This window comes from Aptenodytes patagonicus, chromosome 7 (assembly GCF_965638725.1).
Source record: "Aptenodytes patagonicus chromosome 7, bAptPat1.pri.cur, whole genome shotgun sequence".
NCBI lineage: Eukaryota > Metazoa > Chordata > Aves > Sphenisciformes > Spheniscidae > Aptenodytes > Aptenodytes patagonicus.
In genome coordinates, this window is record NC_134955.1 from 37624429 (window position 1) to 37648069 (window position 23641).

Sequence of the window (23641 nt, forward strand, 5' to 3'; positions counted from 1 at the left end):
CCATAACAAATATCGTACACAATATACCAGTGCGCATATGCGCGCACACACACACTCTCTCTTTCTCTCTCCCCCCCTCTCCCCCCCCATCCTCCCTCCAAATTTCCTCAATTAAGAAGTTCGCTCCAATTTTGCCTGGGCTGTAATTTATTTCTCAAGCTAAGTCTTTTGTTGTTGTTCTTGAACAAAACACACAGTACTTTTGTTCTTGCCCGTTCAAATAAGAAAGAGTTGCAGTTCAAAATAATGAAAACAATTTCACTTTTGTTATTAATCTTTTGTTTTAATCATAGTACTTGATAAACAGCTGAACAGGATCCTAGTTTAACAGAAGGATAAACAAGAACACTGATGACGATTTGTTACAACTGCCTTAATGTACCTTTTGCTTAATGAACATTTGAATATGCAATAAAGTATTTTTGGAGGACACCCCAAAAGAAAACAACTTGCTGGTTGAGCAACAGAAACAACTTCCTTTTTGCTATCATGTTGAAATCAAAGTCATTTATATATAAAAATAAATGTTATGTTCTAACAAGAACATTTTAGACAATTACATCTGTGCTTAACAAAAAATATTGGTCACTCAAGACTAGAATAATTAATATTTTAAAGGTTTTTAGATTATCAGAATGTAGGGATACAACTCAACACAAACTGTAGCTGAAGGGAAACAGGACTGAAAATATCAATTTGTCCATCTGGAATAAAAATGCGACTAAATTAACTAATTAAATATTTAAAATACTACCATGGAATGTGACAGTAGATATGGTCTATACCTACTGTATCAGAGGGAAGGAAAGTTTAACATGTAATAATTCGTACCTTACACATTTAGTTAAATATAAACATTTGTTATTTATACATAAAGTCGCTTCCAAAAAACTATTAATAAGTGATTTAGTTGCACTTAAAATCAGTTTCATTTCTCATTTGCCGAGTATTAACTTTTCTTAATCTTAAATCAACTGTCACTAGTGCACTTTTAGTTAAAATTTCCCCTCAGGTAAGTTTTAATCCTTTTAAAAGAGCCCCCTCACCTAAACCATGAATGTACAAAGTGGCAAAAGTTAATCCCTTTTAGTATAATCATAGTTTATATACTCATTTTATAGCCAATAATAAGAATAGGCTTTCCTTTGCAAAATCTCCTTCACAACTTGCAACAAATGCCACGCACTCGAAGGAAATAGTTAGGCATGGCTAGCACTCGTAAAATGCCAAGGTCTGACAAGTCTTGTTGCTTCCTCCACATCAAGCATCTCTTACATGAAAGAAGATTCCCTTCAGCTTGCCAAAAAGCTTCCACAAATCCAAGTTAGATGCTTCCTGGAAACAAAGATTTTTCAAGCTCTGTTTGGCACAAGACTGATTCATCCCGCAGCTTTATGCTTTCCTCCACAGCACCCACATACCTCACCACAGTGATGGCATGCTCTCAAGGGGAGGTAGCAGCACATGCATGGAGCAATGAACGAGAGTGCCACCAGCGCTAACCAGCGTAAGCAGAACTTGTCATCACTAGTGTCACACGAGCAAGGATCAGAGAAGTCTCCTTCAGAGTCTGACATGCAGTGATACAGCATGCTCTCTGCGCAAAGCATGCAACTAACTTGGTAGATACATCTTTTAATAGGATCTGGCGCATCTTGACATTTTCCTCTGCCATTATCTTCATGATTAAACCTTTCCTGGCAGTATATACAGCGGGAACGCTCACCATCCTCTTTTCTTCTTTTTGAGTTTTTAAATTTTGATGAGGAAGGCTGAGTTTTAAATACCACAGAACTCTTCGAGTCTTTCAGGGAATTCAACTTAGTTCCATCTCCACATGGGTATAAATAGTCAGATTTTTTACTGTCTGATTTAGAAAATGGTATATTTGAGTCTGCGTCATCCCTCTCCAGGTCGTTCTTCCACATGTCAGGATGCCTGTAGTCTGCATAACGACGTATCAAAATGTCACGAGGGTTTATTCTAACAATTTCATCTTCATCCTGAAAACTAACGTGTCTGATTGACTTCAGTGGGACCTGAAATGGCAAAGCGAGATAAGTTTACTATGGTGAAGTCCCAAATTTATGTCCACCTACAATGTAAAACTTAGATTAGAAAGTTAAAAAATAGGATTTTTTTCCTTGCTGCTTGAAGATAAAAATTTCAGCTTATTTTCTTACTAGTACAATTTACAGCCTTCCCCACAATAATGAGCCTTTTGCGTGATATTAGGACCATGAGCTTTAGTATTCTTTCCTGACTTTTTAGTATCTCGTAAGAGCCTTGGACATTTTGGTATCCGCATAAAACTTGACACTGTTCTTTGAATTAAAATTCAGGTTTTAACATCTTACAGTGGCAACTAATTCCACAGACCAATTACGCCTTACGTGAATTTGCTGATTTCATGTCAGTGATGATCTACTGCTTTAGGATTAACTCCCCGATACATTCACTTTGAGTTACTCATGTTATCTAGGAGAAGCTTGCCTTTATTCCTGCTCTAAGTTTTCAAACTCCCTCCACTTTTGCAACAAGAGTATTGAATACTGGTTACTTATTCTCAAAGCTGTATTCTAGATTCGGATTTTGCCATATGAAGAATAATATTCAGTAGCATGATCAATCAATAACGGTGGCTTCTAAATACATCTCCCCTTAGCTAATATATAGTACTTAAATTGATTAGTTTAGGACACTGGCAGGCAAACACCTAACTACTTTTAAAATTCTCAACTTGTAATGAACCGACCATAATTCAAGACCTTTTACCTCAAAAAGCAAGTAAGAAGGAACGTGCTAAACACATACAAAACAAACAGCTGAGAGATAAGATAGAGTTCCTGTTTATTCTGCCTTATGATGAAAGGGCATGGGGGCATGAAAAAGTTGTTGAAGATGGCAAATTTGAATCATCTGAATTGAAATACTGCAGACCTTAGAAATAAGTGTAAGACAGTGGACTGCCACTAAATGTTACTGAAATCACATTACAAGTGACTTTCAAGAAAAGGTGCAAATAATGACAAGATAAAAATTTAGCACGTGTATGGAAGGAGCTCCCAAAAAGAGCACATAGTGCAGCAAAAAAGCAAAGTCTCAGTATGTCCCAGTATTCCTGCCTTACAGACAGGCAATTATTTTCCTACACTGTAGGGCTATTATAATCGGAACCAGAATATAAGTGAGCTTCAAGTCAAATTCCGCCTTTTTCTCCTGTCAAGTGCACAGCCTGCAAACCACCTCACAGAAAAGGCTGGAAAAAAAAAATCACTCCCTAACCCATTAGCCTTACAAATTCTTCCAGAATCATGAATTATTTGGGAATGCATCTTTGGCATCAGTATTGTTGCTTTAAGAGTGTTTACCTTATTAGTACTGATCAAATTAATCAGAATTAATGTGTCACCATTCCATAGTCTAGGACAACAGCTGAACTACAGGTTCCTAATCTGTTGCAGCATGTAACAACAAACTACTGAAGATGATGTTTTAAGTTAACACACTTCTATTTCACTTTGCACATGTCTATGCTCCTACTACACTGAAGTCTGCATGCCCTGGTTTGGCGGTAGGAGGCAGAGGAGGGAAGAGGGAAGGCAGCTGGGAAGGAGGAAGGAATAGCTTCTTAAAATATGCCAGCTTCTGATTATGTAAGAGTATCTGTAGCCTGCTCTAACCATCACTTCCCTGCTTGCTAATCCTTGTGTGATATATTTTAAGTACAGAACTGTAATTAGAGCTGCTTTGCCCTGGGAGTTTCAATTGGAGTATGCTAACAAGAATAATTTTTTTCTTGGCTCCAAGCCACATAGTAGTTGGACTTCCACAAGGTCTCGAGGATACAGGGTGAAGAAAGGTTATATCCTATTCAGCTAACATCACTGCTCTTCCATACTTCCCCAGGCTCCGATGCAAGCTGTTAGGCCTCCCCTTTGCTTATAAAAGCAGAGTGCTTCTCAACTGTATTCTGTTTTCAAAGGAGAGAAAGAGCCTATCATTTTAGCATCAATAACTAGTTATGGCTAACTAGCTTTTTTGAACAGTTAACAGCATAAATTTATTTAAGGGAAAAAGCATCAAAAATGTCATTACAATTCCATATGTTACAGGCATAAAGGATCCTTACCCCACTGTCCACGCAGAATATTACGCATGCATTTAAGACATTAAATAAAACCCATTTTTTAAAAGAAAAAAAAAAACCCCAAACCTCAAACCAAAAAAGCCACCTTCAACCCCCCATTCCCCAGACAGCTAATAGACAAAGATCACTACAAATACTAACAACTGTAAAATCTGACCTCTCCTCGGTCTTTGAAGGCTTTTTATTTGTTTGAGCAGAGCACACCACATACATAGAACTCATTTCTTTTTTTCAGCCAAAAACCAGCCAGTTTTTGAAAAAACTACCCAGCCAAACACCTACTAAAATGCTTGAGGTCTGACATGTTGCAAGCAAGGCAGCATTACGTTCTTTATGCAACTGATATTAATTATTTTTTTAAGAAAGCAAGTGGGAAATGCTGAAAAACAAGCAAACAGGAGAAATGTTGGAAAAGCTTTATTTATAAAGTGCTTACACATTGGGTGTTTAACGGGACCTATATGAAAGCATGAGGTACATGAAACCTTAAGAACAATCCACAATCCAGATTCAGTTAGGTACAAATACCAGCAAAATTCAATGAGAGTAACACACATAGTCCTCTAGCCATTCAAAATTATAACTCAGTGCAAGTGCCATCTCTGTGTAACAGCTGAAGCAGGAAGGGAGGAAGAATATTACAGCAAACTGAAATTCCACAGAGAATCTCATTATGAACGTAATTAGCCAACTGGAAATTAGGCAGAATATTGTTGTTGACGTGACTGAACTCACTACTATTACACCTTACTTGTAGGGGTGCACCTTTAAACAAGGCATGGACACTTGCTTGGTACTGTAGCCTTCACTGTCTCTCCTCAAACAGATATGCCTGACTTCGCTCAGCTTGCAACTCCACAATATGAGGACACCGGCAGCTGAATGTATCATTCAAAGTACTAAATTTAAGTTAAACACACATCAGTGTATCAGAAGCTGAAGAGTTGAGGGACTTGGGTATTTTCTAGTAACAGTCAAAGTATTACAAGCAAAGATCTGAACTGTCATTAATCACTTCCTTAGTTTGAGCATGTACTTCTTGAGCTATTCAACTTACGAGCACAGTAAGGGTGTTCAAACTTATTTATATTAAATTGAAACAAAACAGGTATTTACCTCAAGATCTGCTGTGCCACATGGTCACATGCATGGAGCTCGGCAGAGACAGTGCGGTGTGTGCACATACTGAATGTGAGATTTTGTTGACTTGCCTATGTTCTAAATGTGTGCACCACAGGACCATGCAAAAAGCATGGAGTGTCGGATGCAGGTGGTGCTACAACATGAGAAAAATACTTTAAAGAATATCTACTTAACTTCCATGGAATGTCCCTTTACTTCAGTCTACAAAAAGTGAATTCTAGTGTTTCATTTCAAAGAAATTCTTATTTAATTTCTATCAGACAGGCACTACCCAGTATACCACAGCTTAAATTATCATTTTCTCAGTAGCCAATTCTATATGTGCTCTTAAAACATACAGGTGTTTTAGGCTACTGCTGCACTTTTCTTTACAACTCAGTGAAGACTAAGAGCACATACACCACTGGTTACTGTAGCCGTTAAGTGTTAGCTGCAATAACCTAACGACCCATCTATTCTATTCTAAGAAATTTTTAAATTCTCTTTGCAAGTAAATGGAAAGAGGGAAAAATATGTACCTCTTGATGAACAGAACAAACAAAAATATGATGTGACTTATACAAAGAGATAATTGGAGGAGATCAATGGTTAAAAATCAGAAGTTCATAATTTCAAGCTCTTTAGTTAGTTCTCCAGATAACGCTGTTTGTATCTTTCGCCCAAATAAAGCGGTTAGAAAGCAGCTGATACAAGACTTTAATACAATCCTATCTTTCTTTGCAAGAATGACCAAGGGTATTAAAAAGCCTTATTTCAAGGAGTAGAAATATTTTTTCTGATGAAGTGTTCACAACTACTTGAACTTGCATTCTGCTTTGACTTCTGTTATTAAGCTTATTCTAAAAAGCTTCCCATGTGTTTGCTTCTAGGCGTAAGACCCTCAAATTAATTATTATCCAACTCACTATTAAGTCTACTTCTACAGTCTACAAAAACTGTCAGTTCTTTGAGGCTTAGAAAAAAGCAAAATGTATATTGTTAAAGGAAAAGCTGCAACGTTGCCTTTCCAATCTAATGTTGTATAAATATGACCTCTTTTAAAAAATGTCTGTACATCAGCCTTCCTCGCATTAGTGGGTTTTTTTCCATTTTAAGATTCAGTTTACCAATAGGTTAAGACTTTTCATGCATAACTGATATACTGTTTTCCTTTCTGTAGCAAAACAGAATATTTCAGTTTAAATAGGCAGTTAGAAAGCATAAACAATGTTTCACTAAAAATATTTAGCAAAAGTGTCCCACTGTGTAATGCATCCAAGATATTAATTTTAAAGACACTTTTCAATACTTCTCATCAAAACAGTATTAGTATACATGTAACCAAGATTGAGCTCATGGCCAATTAATGTTTTCTGAACAAATTTAAACAGCTTTTCAAGGCTGCAGATACAGAAGTCTGTAATACAGAAATCTGACTTCAAAGAAAGTGAAAGATTTATTAATGTAGTCTGCCGTACTACAAGCATAGGTAAATACCTTCACAAAGCTTTACCTCTGCCATAATAATGCTGTAATATTTCAGCTGCAAAGCTTATATTGATCATTTCAAGAAGCTGAGAGTTTAATACAGGGACTTAGAATAAAAGTGCTTTCTTGTCAGAAACTACATACTGTGCCATTAACGCAGCAAGCAAAGTAAGAACCGCTTCCTTTGTTGGTAGTCTTACCTGGTTAGGTTGGCTAGGAAAACAGGCTCTCCTGGTGTTGAAATCCTCAAATGCTGAAGGCCTTAAATTTGCACTGTTGTAAGGTTCACTGGTTACTACAGTTTCGTGTTGGAAAAGGTGATCTTTCATTAATGAACCTGATGTATTTTCTTGAGTAGTCTACAATACATAAGAACTCCCTTGAAATGATTTTGCATTTATACAAAAACCACACCAAAACCACCAAGTTCATACATCAATGCATTAATATTCTACATAACATGTTACAGACATCTATAAACACAAGTATTTTTAAATACACATTTTTAAAGTACTTATAAGTAGGCAAGTATTTTCTTTACTATGAGTCAGCCTTGGAAAATAAGAGTTCCTTCTCTGCAGAGCGTACACAACTTGGGCATTAGAGATACATGCCTTTGTAATTCAGTTGCCAAATCAGACTGAGGAACTTCTTTAAGGAAGGAGAGATTAGCCCAGTCTCTGAGATTATGCTTTCTCTAACTACCCACGAGGCTGCCAGTGTTTACAAATATACAATTGGAGGAAAAACAATTCTGAGACTAATAAGGCAAAAGCTAGTCAGACCTTTTAATAAATTAAAAGCAAGATCAGCTAGAAAGGAACAGAAAGTCGGTTTTAACATATACCGGCTCAATTAAAATATCTATTTACAGCAAGTGTGTACTAAACAACTAATGACTGTCTTTTTGAAGTTAAGGGTGTATCACGCAATTTGATACAAAAATGAGACCATGTGGCAACATATAACGAGATATCCGCAGGACGTGTGCCACTTAGAATAAGGAAGAGAAAGTATGTCTGGGTGGAATACTGGCTTGTGAGATGATCCAATTTCTGAAAAGAATTGAAAAACAAACAGTTCTCATTCTTTAAGCTTAACTGACTGGGATATACTTAGGATATAGTAGAGCATATTGATACAAATCCCATTGGGCTGCCAAAAAATGTACTGTACAATGTTTTGTTTGTATTGAGACGCTATAAAGTTAACTGGCTGTCACCATCTGATAGCACTGAGAAAATTCTGGCATCATCCAACTTCTAGCAATGAGAATGTTTCGGCTTTATTATAACAATTTATATATATCAAGAAAACATTAAGGAGGAAACAATAAAAATACTGCAGAAAACTACTGAGGCATAAGCAAACCTGAAGTTTCGGCAGGTTAAGTACTAACACTGAATCATTAGTTTTCACTTCTCAAAATACTTAAGGAACTTATTCTGGGATTACATTAGCACCTCATGTACATAAAAGCCTAATGTATCGGGTTCTAAGACATCTAGATAAAGCACAAGTAGCTGTTCTGCAGCTGATCTTCAGGAGAAGGAAAATCATCACTAAAAATTTATATATTGTTCAGAAGCACTCTGAGTGGAAAAAACATTAAAACTAATAATTAATTAATGATCAGCTTTAACTAATACTAGAGAGCATACACCCCATGAAAGACAATAGCTCAATCAGGTTAAAGTTCCACTGAAAAATTTTGAAGACAGGCAAAACTCCATAAAACAGTACTTTTTGCAGATCCTTGAGCATGACACCACCACTAAGCAATCGACCCTGTTGTTGTCAAAATTAAATTTTCTGGTCAAACACTGTTGGGAAAGGAGTACAAAAGAAATGTTGAAATGATTGGCAAGAGTTAGATTTCATGGATGTATACTTATTTTAAGAGCAAAAAGCATCAAATATTAGTGCAATATCAAACATCTTCCTAGCAGGAGGTACTCCTGCAGATACATTGCCCAATGACATAAAAAGCTTCCAAAACACTGGTTCAAACCACAGGAGAGCTGCATTCAGAATGAGAAAGAAATGCCTACAACTATTTTTGGTTTGAGCAATGTTATAAATGCTTACAAGCAGAAACTATTTAAGCTAGGAACGCACTTAACAGCTAGAAGCCATTTTACAGAAACCACAGTGATAAGCACTACCTAACCCCCTTACCCCCCCAGCTATTATCGGTTTGAGTGGTCTAGGGAGAAGGATAGCTGCAAAAACTACTACTCCTTCCTTCCCAGGGAAAAAAAAAACCTGCATACTACCCACAAGCCAGTCTTTATCCCTGGGTGAGATTTGCAACAGCCTGCATTATTTCCTGTCCCTGCAGGTGATTCACACCTTTTTTCTTCAGAAATAAACTACCTACACTATAAAGCAAAAAGGACATACACACATGCTCACAGGGACAGACACACACACTCCCTTTGGCAGTCAAGAAGGGCTCCATCTAATGAAGGATACAGGCACTGATCATCTATTACAGTGCTAACCAGCAGTGCCAGACACCGACGTATGAAATACAAACCTTAATCTTAAAGCAAGCCTTTGTGCCCTATATGCAGCAATTATAAAGGAATGCTTTTATAAAATTCCAACACAGACACCACAATTCAAGCTAATTGACTTCAAGGACAAATTTGGGGGTGGCAGGAGACAGAGAAAGGCATATCTGACCTTTGTAAGGCAAGAACTCATGAGACAGCTGTTCAGAAAGCACAACGCTCAGCCTACCAACCTAGACATTACAGGTAAGTGGACACAGCCTAACTTCTGGTATTTATGAAAAATGAAAAGCCATCAGGTCAGTTATGATCTTATTTAGCCTATAAATATTCACTATGCAGAACTATAGAAATGCCAGATGAATATCCTGAACTCTGCATTTTTAATTAAACAGATAGTTTAGATACAGCCAAACCACGTTTATTAGTATCAAAAAGGCTTTCTTTGGACAACACTTCCTGCTTCAATGTGATGTTTTATGACAAGGTCATAAACACCTGAAAACCCACATTTATAATGGAAACACTGACAACCTGAAGGGAGAGGCCCTAGAAATAAAAACGCTATTGTATTGAAAATGCATTTAAGTAAAAAGCAAACATGTAAAGTTTTCCACAAGAACTAAGCTTGGTATATTAAATATACAGAGTATTACACACAAACACAGATGCACACATTCCCCTTTTCTACTGTCCAAAGCAATTACACCGCCCACATTCAATATCCTTTAACCACAGCCTGCAAAGTACAGTACTGGCATAGGTTATTCAGTATCATCTGTAAAGTAACCTACGCCAGTTTTTAATGCACAACGGAAATCTGGTTTGCTCCCAGCTGCTGGTATAATAATTACTGTCCTATGGTTGCTAAGAGATACTCTGAATTTTTTTCCAAGACTACTAAAACATTTCTGTGCGCGCAGGCGAAAGGATGCTGGGTAAAGCAATAAAATGACTCCAGCTGTAGCTCTCCAGCAGAATTCAAAGCCAGATGACAGCTGTAGAGAAAATGAAAACCAGACTGAGCTTCTCCTCTTCTTCAAATTTTCTCTCCTTACTTCTCCCAGTTTGCCGGAGTTAAGTCTGGGAGAGAATTCAACATTGTTCTGCAAACATTGTTAAAAATGTTCTGCTCTAAGTAAGTTTAATGATTACACAGAAGGATGGATGAGAGACCACATTTCCGTTGCATCCCAGTTCTTGTATTTACTTCCCATGAGGCCTGAAAATCTGCTGTTTGATGTTAACCAACACAAGAAGTGTTTAAATGTTTTCTCCTTAATTTTTTAATTGTGAATAAATGATACAGGTTTCAGAAACATCTGAATAACTTCTTTCTGTTTTAGCTATTTCTAAGACTGATGGAGCAACTATTTTCATATTTGACAAAGAAACTATTATAATTGGGTATGTATTTCTGACATGGACTGAAATATTACCTATAGATTACTCTGAATGTTTTGTACAGTTTAAAGTAAAAAAAAAAAAAAAAAAAAAAGAAAAAAAAGGCATTTGACATGCCTCTTTCTTCCAAGGCTGTTCTACCTAAATATATAAAGCATACTAGAGGTTTTTAGGGATTCCAAGGAAGGAACTAATAAATTAAAACACAAAGCATAACTCTGAGGAAATAAGAGAGAGATGCAGATGCAAAGAGGCTGTTAGAGATACGGGGGGGGGGGGGGGGAATTTCCTCCTCTTTTTTGAATACTACTCCACAAAAAAGCTTAATAAACCCAAATATTTTTAGCACAATATATTTTTAGCACAATATACTATTAGATTTATTTTAAATGGACAATATCAATTAGTATTACTTTTAGTTCTAGGAATTACACCTAGCCAATTTATTAAGTGCACTAAATATTGCTAATCTTCAGTGTTTTACCATGTAGTATTTTTCTTCTCCATAAAAACAAGTGTCAAGGGTAAATTATTTCACGTTTCCTTACAAGTCATAATGCTATTTTTGTAAAATAGAACTTCTGCGAACCTTCTGTTATAGACAAAATAAATTGAATGGTCACTAAATAGTGCATTTACAAAAGAGGACACTAAATAGTGTGTTTACAAAGAGGCACACAAACCATTTATGTTGTCCTTGCCCGCACCAAAACCACTTAAGATGCATGTAAGTTGCAGGCCTTTTCCCCTTCATATTGACAAAAAGCCCAATGTACCTATTTCTGAAAGAACAAGCCAAACTTTTTTTCTGCTTATAATTTATCAGTCTACAGTTTTCTTCTGCCAGCAGTAAGAAACTCAAAAGCATAAGCGCTCCATTTGTTATTACTTCAAATGTGTTGGTAGCCTATAAATAACACTAGTATGGCTGAATCAACAAAACCTGAAAGAAATTAAGACTCAACTGCTCTATTTTTCAGTTCTCAAAAGCAAGACTTACGCATTTCAGTATCCAAAACCCACATAAAAATACTTTTAAATGCATTAGCTCTAGATTTCATTTAGTTAGATTTACTTCTAAGAAAATAAAAAATTCTGATTTTTACATTTTTTTCAGTTAAACTAGATGTGTTTTAGAGCAAGAAGTTTATATTTGGTAGAGGAAAAGAATCTGAGCCAATCTTTGAACATGCAAGCAAACTGACTTAAACAAGCTGCTTTTCTACTCCATTCAAAACGCCTGGTTTTATACCAAAAAATCCAAAACCTCCCACCAAAACAAATTTCTAGCGTATATTTCCATATAAGTGTATATACATTCCCAGGCTCCATTTACAAACATTACAGGAAGTCAGATAGCTCTGCATTAACTCATTTGTGTATTAACCTAGTTAATTTCAAATTAACCTAGTAAGACTAAGGCTTATTTAGTGATATAAACAATTTGCATATAATATGTTCATTAAACAACTAATAGTAATTGTAATCATTTAAGCAACCTTTACAAGTAAGTATGAACACCCTTAAGTGATGGTATTTTTTTAATACTAAGATTTTAACATTATTTGTGAACAACAGAGCATCTAAAGAAGCTATAATGAAGCTATGTCTTCTTAAAATGATAAATTTGATCTTCAGTAAGAAGAATGCTTTCTCTGAGATTTTATTTAAACAATGTAAAGAAAAAAAAAATCTAGTGACCCAAGATACAATACAGTGATCCAAATGCTAGCCTAGAAAGCACAAGGTAAGAGTTCAATTTTTGGATTTGCATTTAAGAGTTGCACATACGAGTTTTGGACATCCCCTATTTCTGCTTGCTACATCTATAAAATGTCGTAATACTTATTACAAGTAGGCACTGAGGTTTAACAGCAGTGCCACTGACTAGATCAGAAGGCTGTTTTGATCTTACTTGGATCATTTTATTTGCTCTCTGTAGCACCGAATATAACCACCCAGTAAAATAACTTAGAAAGCACATTTTGCTTTCTTCATCACTAATCATCTTCATTTTTAAAAAACACTGTTGATGAAATTTATGTACAAACTACATATCATATTCATACTTCAAATATGCACTAAATATAGGATTCCTGCTGTGTAAGATGACTAGAACAGCATAGGCAAAACACCTTGACAGCAGATGATGTAACTGACAGACCTATTAATATTTTCAAATGTACCTTGATGACATCCTGGGGACTTTACTTGCCACACTAACGAAGAAAGAAGTGAAACCGAAGAATACCAATACACATGATAGTTACTACAGGGTATAGACAAAAATCTAAGTGCATTAACAAACATGCTATGAAAAGTAAGCGCGAAATAACCCTTTTCTCTTTTTGATATTCTACTATTTTAGAAACAACTTATGACTACTTAATATTTTTAATTAAATGGAGGAGTTCCACTGCTTGATCTTTTGTACTTCATTCCTTAGAGGTTACAAATTACAATTCTGGAAGATTGTTCTGATGAAACAAACATCCCATTGCCCTCATATCCAAGCGCCAACCTGCTCTTTACCATTCTATCCACGCTCTAAAATGCCCTTGCATAGATATACTCCAAAACTTACTCAAAAATACTATTAGAGACGTGGGAAAACAGCTTATAGAATAGACAGGGAAAAAAAATCATTAGGCCTTTTAAAGTGTAGTGGGGTGGGAAGAAGCGGGGACAAGTCAACATGACTCTTCAAATACATAATACATTATCTTTAAACAAAATGGTCTTAGCAGTCTTTCAAGTTAAAAAAAACATGGGGTATCAAGTTCCACTTACAACAGTATCAATCTTGGAAGGGGCAAGGAATTAATCATTTGGAGGAGAATGTACACTATTTGGTATTTCCAAGATATTCTTGATGACTAGACCTGGTGCCTGTAACTAAAATGCTGTAGCCTTTCTACACTGACATTCATAACCCTGCAATTACGGCTTCATTATTGATACATAAACCTGATTTAGATTAAGCATACCTAAAGCAGGGTGGATTCAGCCTTCCCTGCATTTCTCCACCCCCTGCTCCCCCCCGTATTGTTATCAATAAGCAATTCTTAGTATCATTTGTTTTACTTTGGTATGCAGAGATATGGTAAGAAAGATTGGCTAGCTTTTTTGCCTCTAGAAAACAGAAAATTCCTGCCATCTATCTACAGCACAAATCCACAATTAAGCAATGTGTGTTGTGGTGAAGTCATAGAATCATTAAGGTTGGAAAAGACTTCTAAGATCATTGAGTCCAACCGTCAACCCAACACCACCCTGCCCACTAAACCATGTCCCTGAACGCCTCATCTACACGTCTTTTAAATATTTCCAAGGATGGGGACTCAACCACTTCCCTGGGCAGCCTGTTCCAATGTTTCACCACTCTTTCAGGAAAGAAATTTTTCCTCACGTCCAATCTAAACCTCCCCTGGCACAACTTGAGGCCATTTCCTCTCGTCCTATCGCTAGTTACTTGGGAGAAGAGACCGACACCCACCTCACTACAACCTCCTTTCAGGTAGTTGTAGAGAGCGATGAGGTCTCCCCTCAGCCTCCTTTTCTCCAGGCTAAACAACCCCAGTTCCCTCAGCCGCTCCTCAGAAGACTTGTTCTCCAGACCCCTCACCAGCCTCGTTGCCCTTCTCTGGACACGCTCCAGCACCTCAACACCCTTCTTGTAGTGAGGGGCCCAAAACTGAACACAGTATTCGAGGTGCGGCCTCACCAGTGCCGAGTACAGGGGCACGAGTACAAGTCATGAAATATGTTTTCCTGTCTGGAATGTAACAGATAATTCTACCAGCAGTTTGCACCAAACAGGATTGTTTGTATCTGTAAGTTTATATATAGAGAGAGTATTTTTTAAAATATATGGGTTTTTTTTAAATAATCTACATCATCTATTTACATACCTAAATAGATCTATATTTACATCTATATAGCATAGATGATATAAAGACACTTTTCTCCACTTTCCCAATAACAAAGTTTGTAAATATAAAGAATAACAGATATTTACTTCAATTTTGGCATCCTTATATAGAAACATAATAACTAGGCAGCATAATCAAGAGGTAATTAGTTTCCTCTAATCTCATTAGGCCTGTAGAAATTGCTCAATTATTAATCCTTACAACAAAGCCTGTTTAAACAAGTCTTTTAAAAGCTGATTAAGGATTGCATTAACTTTGGCACTGTTTTAACTTTTTCCTGTTTTAAATCCAAAATATCTAATATTTATAGCAATTTTACTTACAGTGCCTTAAAATAAAGTCCTTAAAATAAAGTACTGCAAATAAAGAACAACAGGTGGTTGCACAGCCAACACTTACACAAAGAGATACATTTCTTCTACCATAAAATGGAAAGAAATCGGGAGACTCTTCTGCATTGCCACTGCATTGCAGTACCCTTTCTAAATACTTGACTCTCAGTCTCCTATCATAATTTTATTCTTACCCATATCTTCAAAGCAGGCTGCTAATTTTCTTGATTTTGTGTTGCAGAGATTCTATACTGCATCTATCTACACTGATAAAGAATTTAATATTGCATAAGTGACAAAACTCTTTCCCTCAAGAAACCACTTAGGAATACTATCAGTTTTCTGAAGTCACTAAGTCCCCTGAGTCAACTTGTTTCTGTATCAGCTTCATATTAATTTAAATATCTGCACTCTGAAAACTGAACTTATATGTGAATAAAGCCAAGACTTTCCCTGAAACCGTAAATCGGAAAGAAGAGATGACAAGCACACATAGACACAAGTAGGTTTTTACTCAGTTATATCACAGCTATTTACTGTATATACGTATCCATAATATTTGTTTATACTGGCTTTTAAATTACATGGATTCTTGGATGTTACCAGGCAGTGCTACACGTCAGTGTTACAGTACTTGATGTTGTATTTGTGTAAAGCATTATAACTCTGAAGCATAGCAGGAGATAATGGCATAAGGTGTAAAAAATTATGATCTATAGAAATTGAATGGTGCAAATAAGGATCAATAAAAATTTGAATCTCAACAAGTGACTGCTTTATCTTCAGTGTGTTTTTAAAAATTATCTGAACTTCCGCCCTTGTTTGGACTAGATTCTTTTAACTGTTATCTCAGTATCTTTTCAACTCTAACCATACAATGTTAGAAGTGTCTATCACTATAGAGTGAAATCTAGGAAAACAAATAGGATGCGCATGTGCCAGAAGATTCCTGACCCCTCTATTCCCCCCCCCCCCCCCCCCGAGAAGAATGTTTCATGTTCCCATGAGTTCAAAGAGGGCACATAACCTAGAACAGACATTGTAAACTTAATTAAACTCAGGATGGTTAATCATCGTATTGATTAAATATTGACTACCTGGTTTAGGACAGACAATATCGTAAGTGTTCTAGATAACTGTTCTGGAACTTATTTCATTAAACTGAATTTTGCTATTGCTCTTATTTTGCTTATTCTCACTAATGAAAACAAAAATTGTTCAATGAATTTCTTCAAAAAATAACTGCACAATTAATTTAAAAATTTAAATACTCACTTGAAAGCAGTCTTCTGCCACTTCAACATCATTTTGGGAGGGTGGATAACCTACAGAAAAAGTAAAAACACAAAATAGTCAAGGTTATCTTGTTTTAATTTACACAGTTTACTGCTTCCAGTAGCCCACACCATCCTTCAATATCCAGCTATGATGATATAAATAAGCTCATTTACTTTTTTTAACGAGTAGATCACTGTGTTTCAAGTTGATTTTAAATAAGTACCATTCATTTCCACATTCTGTATTTTATATACTGAGTATTCTTAGCCACACTCCTCTCTCTTGTTCACATCTTTCTTGTAAAAGCATTTTCAAAGTGTCATCAGAAGTCAGAAGCAAGGGAGTATATTCTTGTTAATGTAGCATTTTGAAAATTAAAGGCAGATACATTTGGTTGGCATGAATGTATACTGTGCTATATTTTGCTATAAATCAGCAGAAATTAGGACTGTGAGACCCTAGGAGAGAAAAGGACTCTCATGTTCTCTAATTACTTCTCTTGCAGGGATATGGATGATATCAACACAATTCAGAAGAAGCCATTCTAGTATGTCAAAAAGCATTTCCCTTCAGAAACATGCTCCTCCCTTTACGAATATGGTAACACACATTAAATCCCTAAATTTACAGCACATCACAGCACAGAATATTTTGTTTAAATTTCTCCCTTTGAGTTACTTTTTTACAAGCCTGAAAGAGACATTCTTTCCATTCAATAGACATCTGTTCTCTTCCGTCCCTCCTTCTCCCCATCCAGCAATACATTTATCATATTTTCAGCTCAGAATTGAGGCTGGATGATCTTCAGTTTGCTCACTAGTTTCCATGAGGTCAGTGAAGCTCTGGAACCAGTTAGCCATATTACTATTAGAGTAAATTCTTCTACCATCCCATATAAACCTGTCCTCAGAACTACTCTGTCAGCTGTTAGTAAATGAATAAAACTATTAACTGAAAGTATGTGCAGACAACAAGAGAACTCAACGGGTCTCAAATCATTCAACTTCATAGCTTATCCTCTAAGAACACTTAAACTGTAACAAGCTTCTGAGAAGAAGATCTAAGTAAGAGACTGTAACACTCTAGCTTCCTCCATTTCATCTCTAAAAAAAGAGAGGCAATGCTTTATTATGTAGGGATGTTTCGGGGAACTACCTTATTACTGTTTGTGAAACAATTTTAGACACTTGGATGAATGGCATTTTAGAAATGCCAGAAGTAATATTTAAAAACTATTAAAATCTCAATATGCTATAGATCAATCCACATCCTTAAATACTGTCAGCATTAGTGTTATGCAAAGTGCTTTGACTTATCTAATTTACTAAACACTCAACACCCCCCCGCCCCGCCAACCCCTTCACCTGAAATATGTACCTTGAGAAATATCCTCTACTGCTCTCCGAATACCTCTGTCAAACGCTCTTGCGTCAGCAGGACTCTGAAATGTGAGGCCAAACTTTTTGTCATCAATCTTCCAGTGGTAAAAAGTAGGAGTAACTTTGTTGTAAACGAGGTCCTTCTTTAATGTGCACTCCAAGACCACCTTCCAGAAAGAAGACAGGACGAAAAAGATATCACTGACTAATATATCAAATTTGAGAACAAAATGTAATCTTCGTAAATTACCTGAAAACATACATCATAAGAGCAGATAAAAGTCTCTGTTTAAATTTCTTCCTGTTACAAGAATGTAATTTTAACATCATTTCCATTATGGCCAAATTATTCGCTAACAGTTGCTGATAGGTGCTATGGGTTAAGGACACTATTTGTAAACCAAGTGAGTCTTCCCAGCCTCAAAAGTATCTATCTCACACCCGCAGCAAGCACTTCTGGCAGTACAGACTTGCTAGATGTTCAGCAAATTAAATAGGCCACACCCCAAAAAATCATTACTGTGCTGATATCAAGTATTACTGTACCACTGGGAATTTTATTTGTATACTTATTCTATAAAGTTTTTGAGCACTGGACTATATGCTGCTTTCAGGCCATATCAGTTTTCTCCCAGAAAGGCTACTAGACAAGAGAAAATAATACAGGAGAATTGTTTTAAAAACTGAAATTAATGAAAACTAAAATGTGTTTGAATGTATTACTGCCTGTACCTAGACACAGATATATCTATGGCTCATGTTCAACTATAACGAAAACAGTAATTAGGAATAATTAACACTATTTGGCTACAAAACCATTACAGGTATACACGCACATTCAGTTACGAAGCAAAGTCGCAGTCTTCACATCATTTCCCCACTTTAAATTGGCTGTTTTTTTAAATATATTTGCATATTTAATTTACCTGCAAAAATTATTTTATGCAACGTTGTTACATTGAACGTTTCTTGATTAAAACAATTCAAGGTGAACAAGAAAGTACGGAAGGACATGCACTGATCTGTTCCCGTAGCACTAGGTATAATAAAATGCACAGCAAGACAATCTGTATCTCTGTATTACTACTAGATTCTGAAAACCTACACTGAGAGGTGAATGAGGAACTTTAATATTCTATCATTTCAACATTAATGTATTTTCAGAATTTTCATTTTTAGTTTTGTTACCTATGCAGCTTTTTGAGAGAAAAATACAAAATTTCTTACAGCATGTGGAAAAATGAGGTTAATTATAAACATAACTGAGGAAAAAATCTCCAAATTTAAAAAAAAAAATCTGTCTGTACTTAGATTATTCTTACATATGCTTTGTGTTCTTCCTCTCCTTTCCCTGTCTAATTAGTACGTAGACAAATAGGTTTTTTTCTCCTGCTCTTCATTATTTCCCCTACCCCACACCCCACCACTAATCATCTCCTCTCAAGTTTTACTGCCTTTTAGCTCTGTCTCTAAAAGAATGACATTCTTTCTGCACATATAAACTCTTTCAGCATTAAAATAATTTTTGTTACTCCACTCTGAATTCCCTAAATGGTCAACAATATGTAGGTACAACTGCCTACAAGAAAGCATAGGAAGGAATCTAACTATTTGCTATAGATAGGCAGGAAAAGGTGCTGCAGCAAAAACAGAGAGTATCATTCTGCAGTTCCAAGGTGTGTTAAACGATTGTTCTTTGCTCCTTTTGATGATTTTAAACTTGCTTCCTCCTAAAAAGAGGAGTTAAAAATGAAGATTTCTCACATCACTGCATTTTCTGTGAGCACTTTTGGGGGATCTCTACTACATTAAACACCAACTATTTTCACGCTATATTTTGTGTGCAGTCTCACCCAAAATATCAACAAAAAGTACCGCAAGACTGATTTTATAGCATCTCAATGAACACCTACTCCCAAAGGAGTTAATCCAGCTTACTTTATACTGAAAATTCATGGCTGGATGACAAATATTTTTAAAAGATAATACCACTGGAGATAAACTACTGGATTAAAACTTTACTGAGTAGAAGCTATGATTTTCAAAGAAACCCAAACCAAACCAGAAAACCCCCAAACCAACCCCCCCAACCCAAAAAGCAATACTGCTACCACCCACCCTCCACCTCCAACGCTCACAATATTTTATAAGGCAAGAAATCATTAACAAAACAAGCAAACATCCTATCCAACACCGTAATTGTTTTCAGCTTAAGGAAACAAAAATTTGGCAGGCATACACTGATTTTTCAGATCTAAAGCTGTATGGAAACAGACCAGTTAACACAGTAGATATAAGTGGTTAAGGGCATTGAAAGGGGGGAAAATTAGTTGCATCAAAATTGTATGTGTTATCAGACATAAGAATCCATATAGGCGAGACTTTATGTCTGCTCCACCTGAGAGAAAACTCAAGAACTGTAGGTCAGAATTAGCAGTGGGACACAAATCTATAAACACCCAGCCTTCAATAGTTTTTGTTGCATCCATAAATACTAAAAAAAACCCCAATCAAAAAACATACCAAGCATCCCCTAAAGCATTTTTTTTTTTCTCCCCTAAACACTTCTATGCTTTGCAGCAACAACATATTTTTTCCTTGTTAAACGTAATGCTGTCAAAGGGTTATTTATGCTGAAGCGTGCAAACTGCTGTTGGGGCTGGGGAGGAAGTATCCCAATAGACCTATCTCCAAAGCCTGGAAATGGAAACCAAGCTTTTAGCAATACAGGTATTTTTTTCAAGTCTTCAAACATCCAAAACTCCAATTATTTTTTGCTGCACTTTGCTATGGTTCAGAAGTCTCCACATCATACGTGAAGATGAAAAGCAGAACAAAAACCTGCAAAATTGTAAATTAAGTGACTACAGCTTAACAAAATTGCATTTTTTAATAAACATGGGTTACTGTTCTGAAGGTTTGGTGGTGTTGGGTTGATGGTTGGACTCGATGATCTCGGAGGTCTTTTCCAACCTTAATGATTCTATGATTCTATGATTTGGAAACTTAACATGAGACTTCCATGCCAATATGAAGCAACCACTTTAGCACGTAATGGGAAATGTTGCAGAGTTATCAGACTCAAGACAGAAAAGCTCCAGACCCACACGATCAAGATCTAAATTCTCAGAGCATAAATAGGGCTGTATGTCTACTTACTACTTAATGAAAAAATCCATTTAATACCCAGATGTCATTAAGTGCAATGTAGTTCATAGCTACTCATAAAAATACGTGCTTGCTACATGTTTCTTTTCTCACCTCTACAAGCTACATTCTGTGATGATATTAGAAACTATTTGTCTTGTATAGACAAGCTGAATCTCTAAAGTCAGAAATTTGAAACTTCAACACTTCAAAACCAAGTATTTTGAAACAAAAATAAGATGAGTATTTAAGATATTAGTATCATTATCTAGGGCTTCTTTCAGAAACAAATATGAAAAACCCGTTATTGCATTTGCTATAAATGTCTATTTTGGTAACAGACCCCATAACTGAACACTTCTAGACACTGGATACTATTTTACTGGTTTCTAGCTGTACTTTTCACAGCTTACAACATTACATGTAGATAGATAGTTTCACAATTTCTCATTCCCAGCCCAAATCTACAAACACATAAGCATATAGTTTTTGACGCAACTTCTGAATGCCTTTTCTGCTAAATAAAATCAAAGGCTTTTCTCTAGTCTTGGGAACAAGCAGCACGTCCTGAGTGTATTCATGCTACAGAGCATGTGGCCCCGCTGCCGCTGTGACCCTATGACGTGATTATTATTCTGTGCGTGCTTTTTTTTTCAGTTCAAAAAGTAAGAAGGTGTAAGGACTGTACTACAGCCCATCAGAATCAATCTTTTCTCAAACTTTAAAGCCAATTTAAAAAGTAAATGATAAATTAAATTTTTGAACAGCAGAGTTTTAGAAGAGAACAGTATTTATATTCAGTTTCAGCTTTTTAACTCTCCCTTTACACAATTACCTGTTCTTCAAAAGAAAGATTTTAAACTTTGATTTGTCACTCCTGACTCACGATCCAAAAGATACTAGTCACTTTTTTTTCTCCTTCAATAAAAACTTGCATGGCAAAGGACTAGAGAAGAAAATAAAACAGAACAGAGAAATCTATTAGACTTTTCATTCAAGAATGTAAAATCCACCAAAGCCTAAAAACCTGTAAGCTTGAGCCTAATGTATGTCTAGCACTAATGTTATTAAGATAGAAGAGAGCTACTGTAAACACAGCAAAAGAGAGTGGCAGACCTGACCAGGTTAGGAGGGAGTGCAATTGTTCCAAGCAGACTGGCTGGAGCCAGATCTAGGAAGGTGAGTATAATAAAGGAGGAAACATGTAATTATGTCAAAGTCTTCACGAAATACCCTTACATTCCAACGCAGATCTAAACAACCCGAGCAAACTAGTGGGGAGCATTCCCTCTCCTAAACTAATTCAATGGTGCCACCACTTTGATTTTCTTCTCAGATAACTAGGATGCTTTTTGTGAACACCATGAGATGTTTTAAATAGCTCAGTACTGCACAAAAATTTTGGAGGTTCTACATGTAGCCTGAAGCTGGTTCATAAAAGGGCTGATAGCAACCTAGCTCTCAGGTATATAAAGAAACAACGAGAACCCCTCCCCAGCAAGGAACTTCAATATTTTGATGTTCAGTCCCAGAGTATTTAATTTATACAGCTGACTTACAGACTGAGATCTACAGTCCTAATTAAATGCCCGCATATCCTATAAAATATATGGAGAGATCTGGCACATTGGAATGGAATTGCAATGTAGCATCAGAACACTGTCAGTGTTCTCTCAGTACTTGGAGAAGCAGCAATTAAAGCTAGTTTACCAGAAACACTAAGAGAAGAGAGAAAAAAAATCTCTCATTCTTTTTGAGTACAACCATTTAAGAGGCATCTGGAAGATACCTCCATCAAATACCTCACCTATGGATTTCAAGTTGCTTTGGAATAAATTCCACCTTTCTACTGACACATAAGTTGAACAGTAATACTGGCATTATGATTCCCACATATCTTAGGTAAAAGCCATAGATGTGAATTCCATTTGCTCTCTAACCTGAGGTATTTCAAAACCCATGCTTCCCTGTGTCCCAGAAAAGTCCTCCAAGTTCCACGCTACAGGTTTTCCAGGATAAGGGAATTTTTGCACCTTTTCTGGAAGCTGAGCCAGTTCACAAAAGAAAGACTTACTGGCCAGAGGAAATCAAAATATAATCTAGTCATAAAGGTATTTTAACAGTGTGTAATGTCATTTGGGTGGGGGAAAAAGACTCCATTTGTAAGGATTACTTTCTTTTTTAATCCATAGAAGTATTTTCAGAAATGGCTGTGTGTACCTTGCAAAAAAAGTGAGTGAACTGGAAATCGTGGTCCAGCTGACCGAGCCGTAATGACTTCTATATAGTACAATAGATTAAACATTCCTGAAGACACATGTGCTCAAAGTCTGAATAACTGAAATGTTCAAAATGGTTTAGGAAGCTTTTTTTAAAACAATATTGCTACTTTCTCTTTGCAAATACAATGGCAGAGCAACAAACTAAACAGCGTATGACTAACTTCAAAGATTATTCAGGTATACAGATTTACACACCAAGGCCATTCTAAAATGAGATTAGAGCGATGTTGGAGCACAGAAACAGCAGATTCAGTATAACTCTTACTCAAAATCAGAAGATGACCAAAATATTTGGTCCCTACTCAATAGCAAACACCACGAACCCATAACAACTTCCACTTTTACTTTATTTTTAAAGAAAAAATAAAAAATAGCATTTTATGCCACTGAAGTAGTCTTCAACAGTCCTTTTCAGGGTTGCCTCTTTGACAACACAGCCTTCTCCACTCTTTCAGTTAGAACAGGCAATTACATTTCAACTTCTCGGTGTTGTTTTTCTTGGTCTTTTCTTTGTATTATGAAATATAGTAGTCACCTGTCAATTCTATTTGGACTAAAAAACCCAATTGTTTGGCTTCATTAAAGAAAAGGTTAAAAAATTGTGCTAGAAC

General features: G+C 36.1%; 1 protein-coding gene across 1 annotated transcript in view; it reads right to left on the reverse strand.

Annotated features, from left to right (window-relative positions):
- Positions 1–256: 256 nt before the first annotated feature.
- Positions 257–23641, reverse strand: part of SPRED1 (sprouty related EVH1 domain containing 1) — a 60316-nt gene continuing 36931 nt past the window's right edge. The window contains exons 3-6 of the mRNA XM_076344922.1: positions 17600–17768; positions 16220–16269; positions 6961–7119; positions 257–2039 (exon numbers count right to left, since the gene is read on the reverse strand). Coding sequence (XP_076201037.1) covers positions 1380–2039; positions 6961–7119; positions 16220–16269; positions 17600–17768 — 1038 coding nt within the window. The 3' untranslated portion in view covers positions 257–1379. The remainder of the gene's footprint in view (positions 2040–6960; positions 7120–16219; positions 16270–17599; positions 17769–23641) is intronic.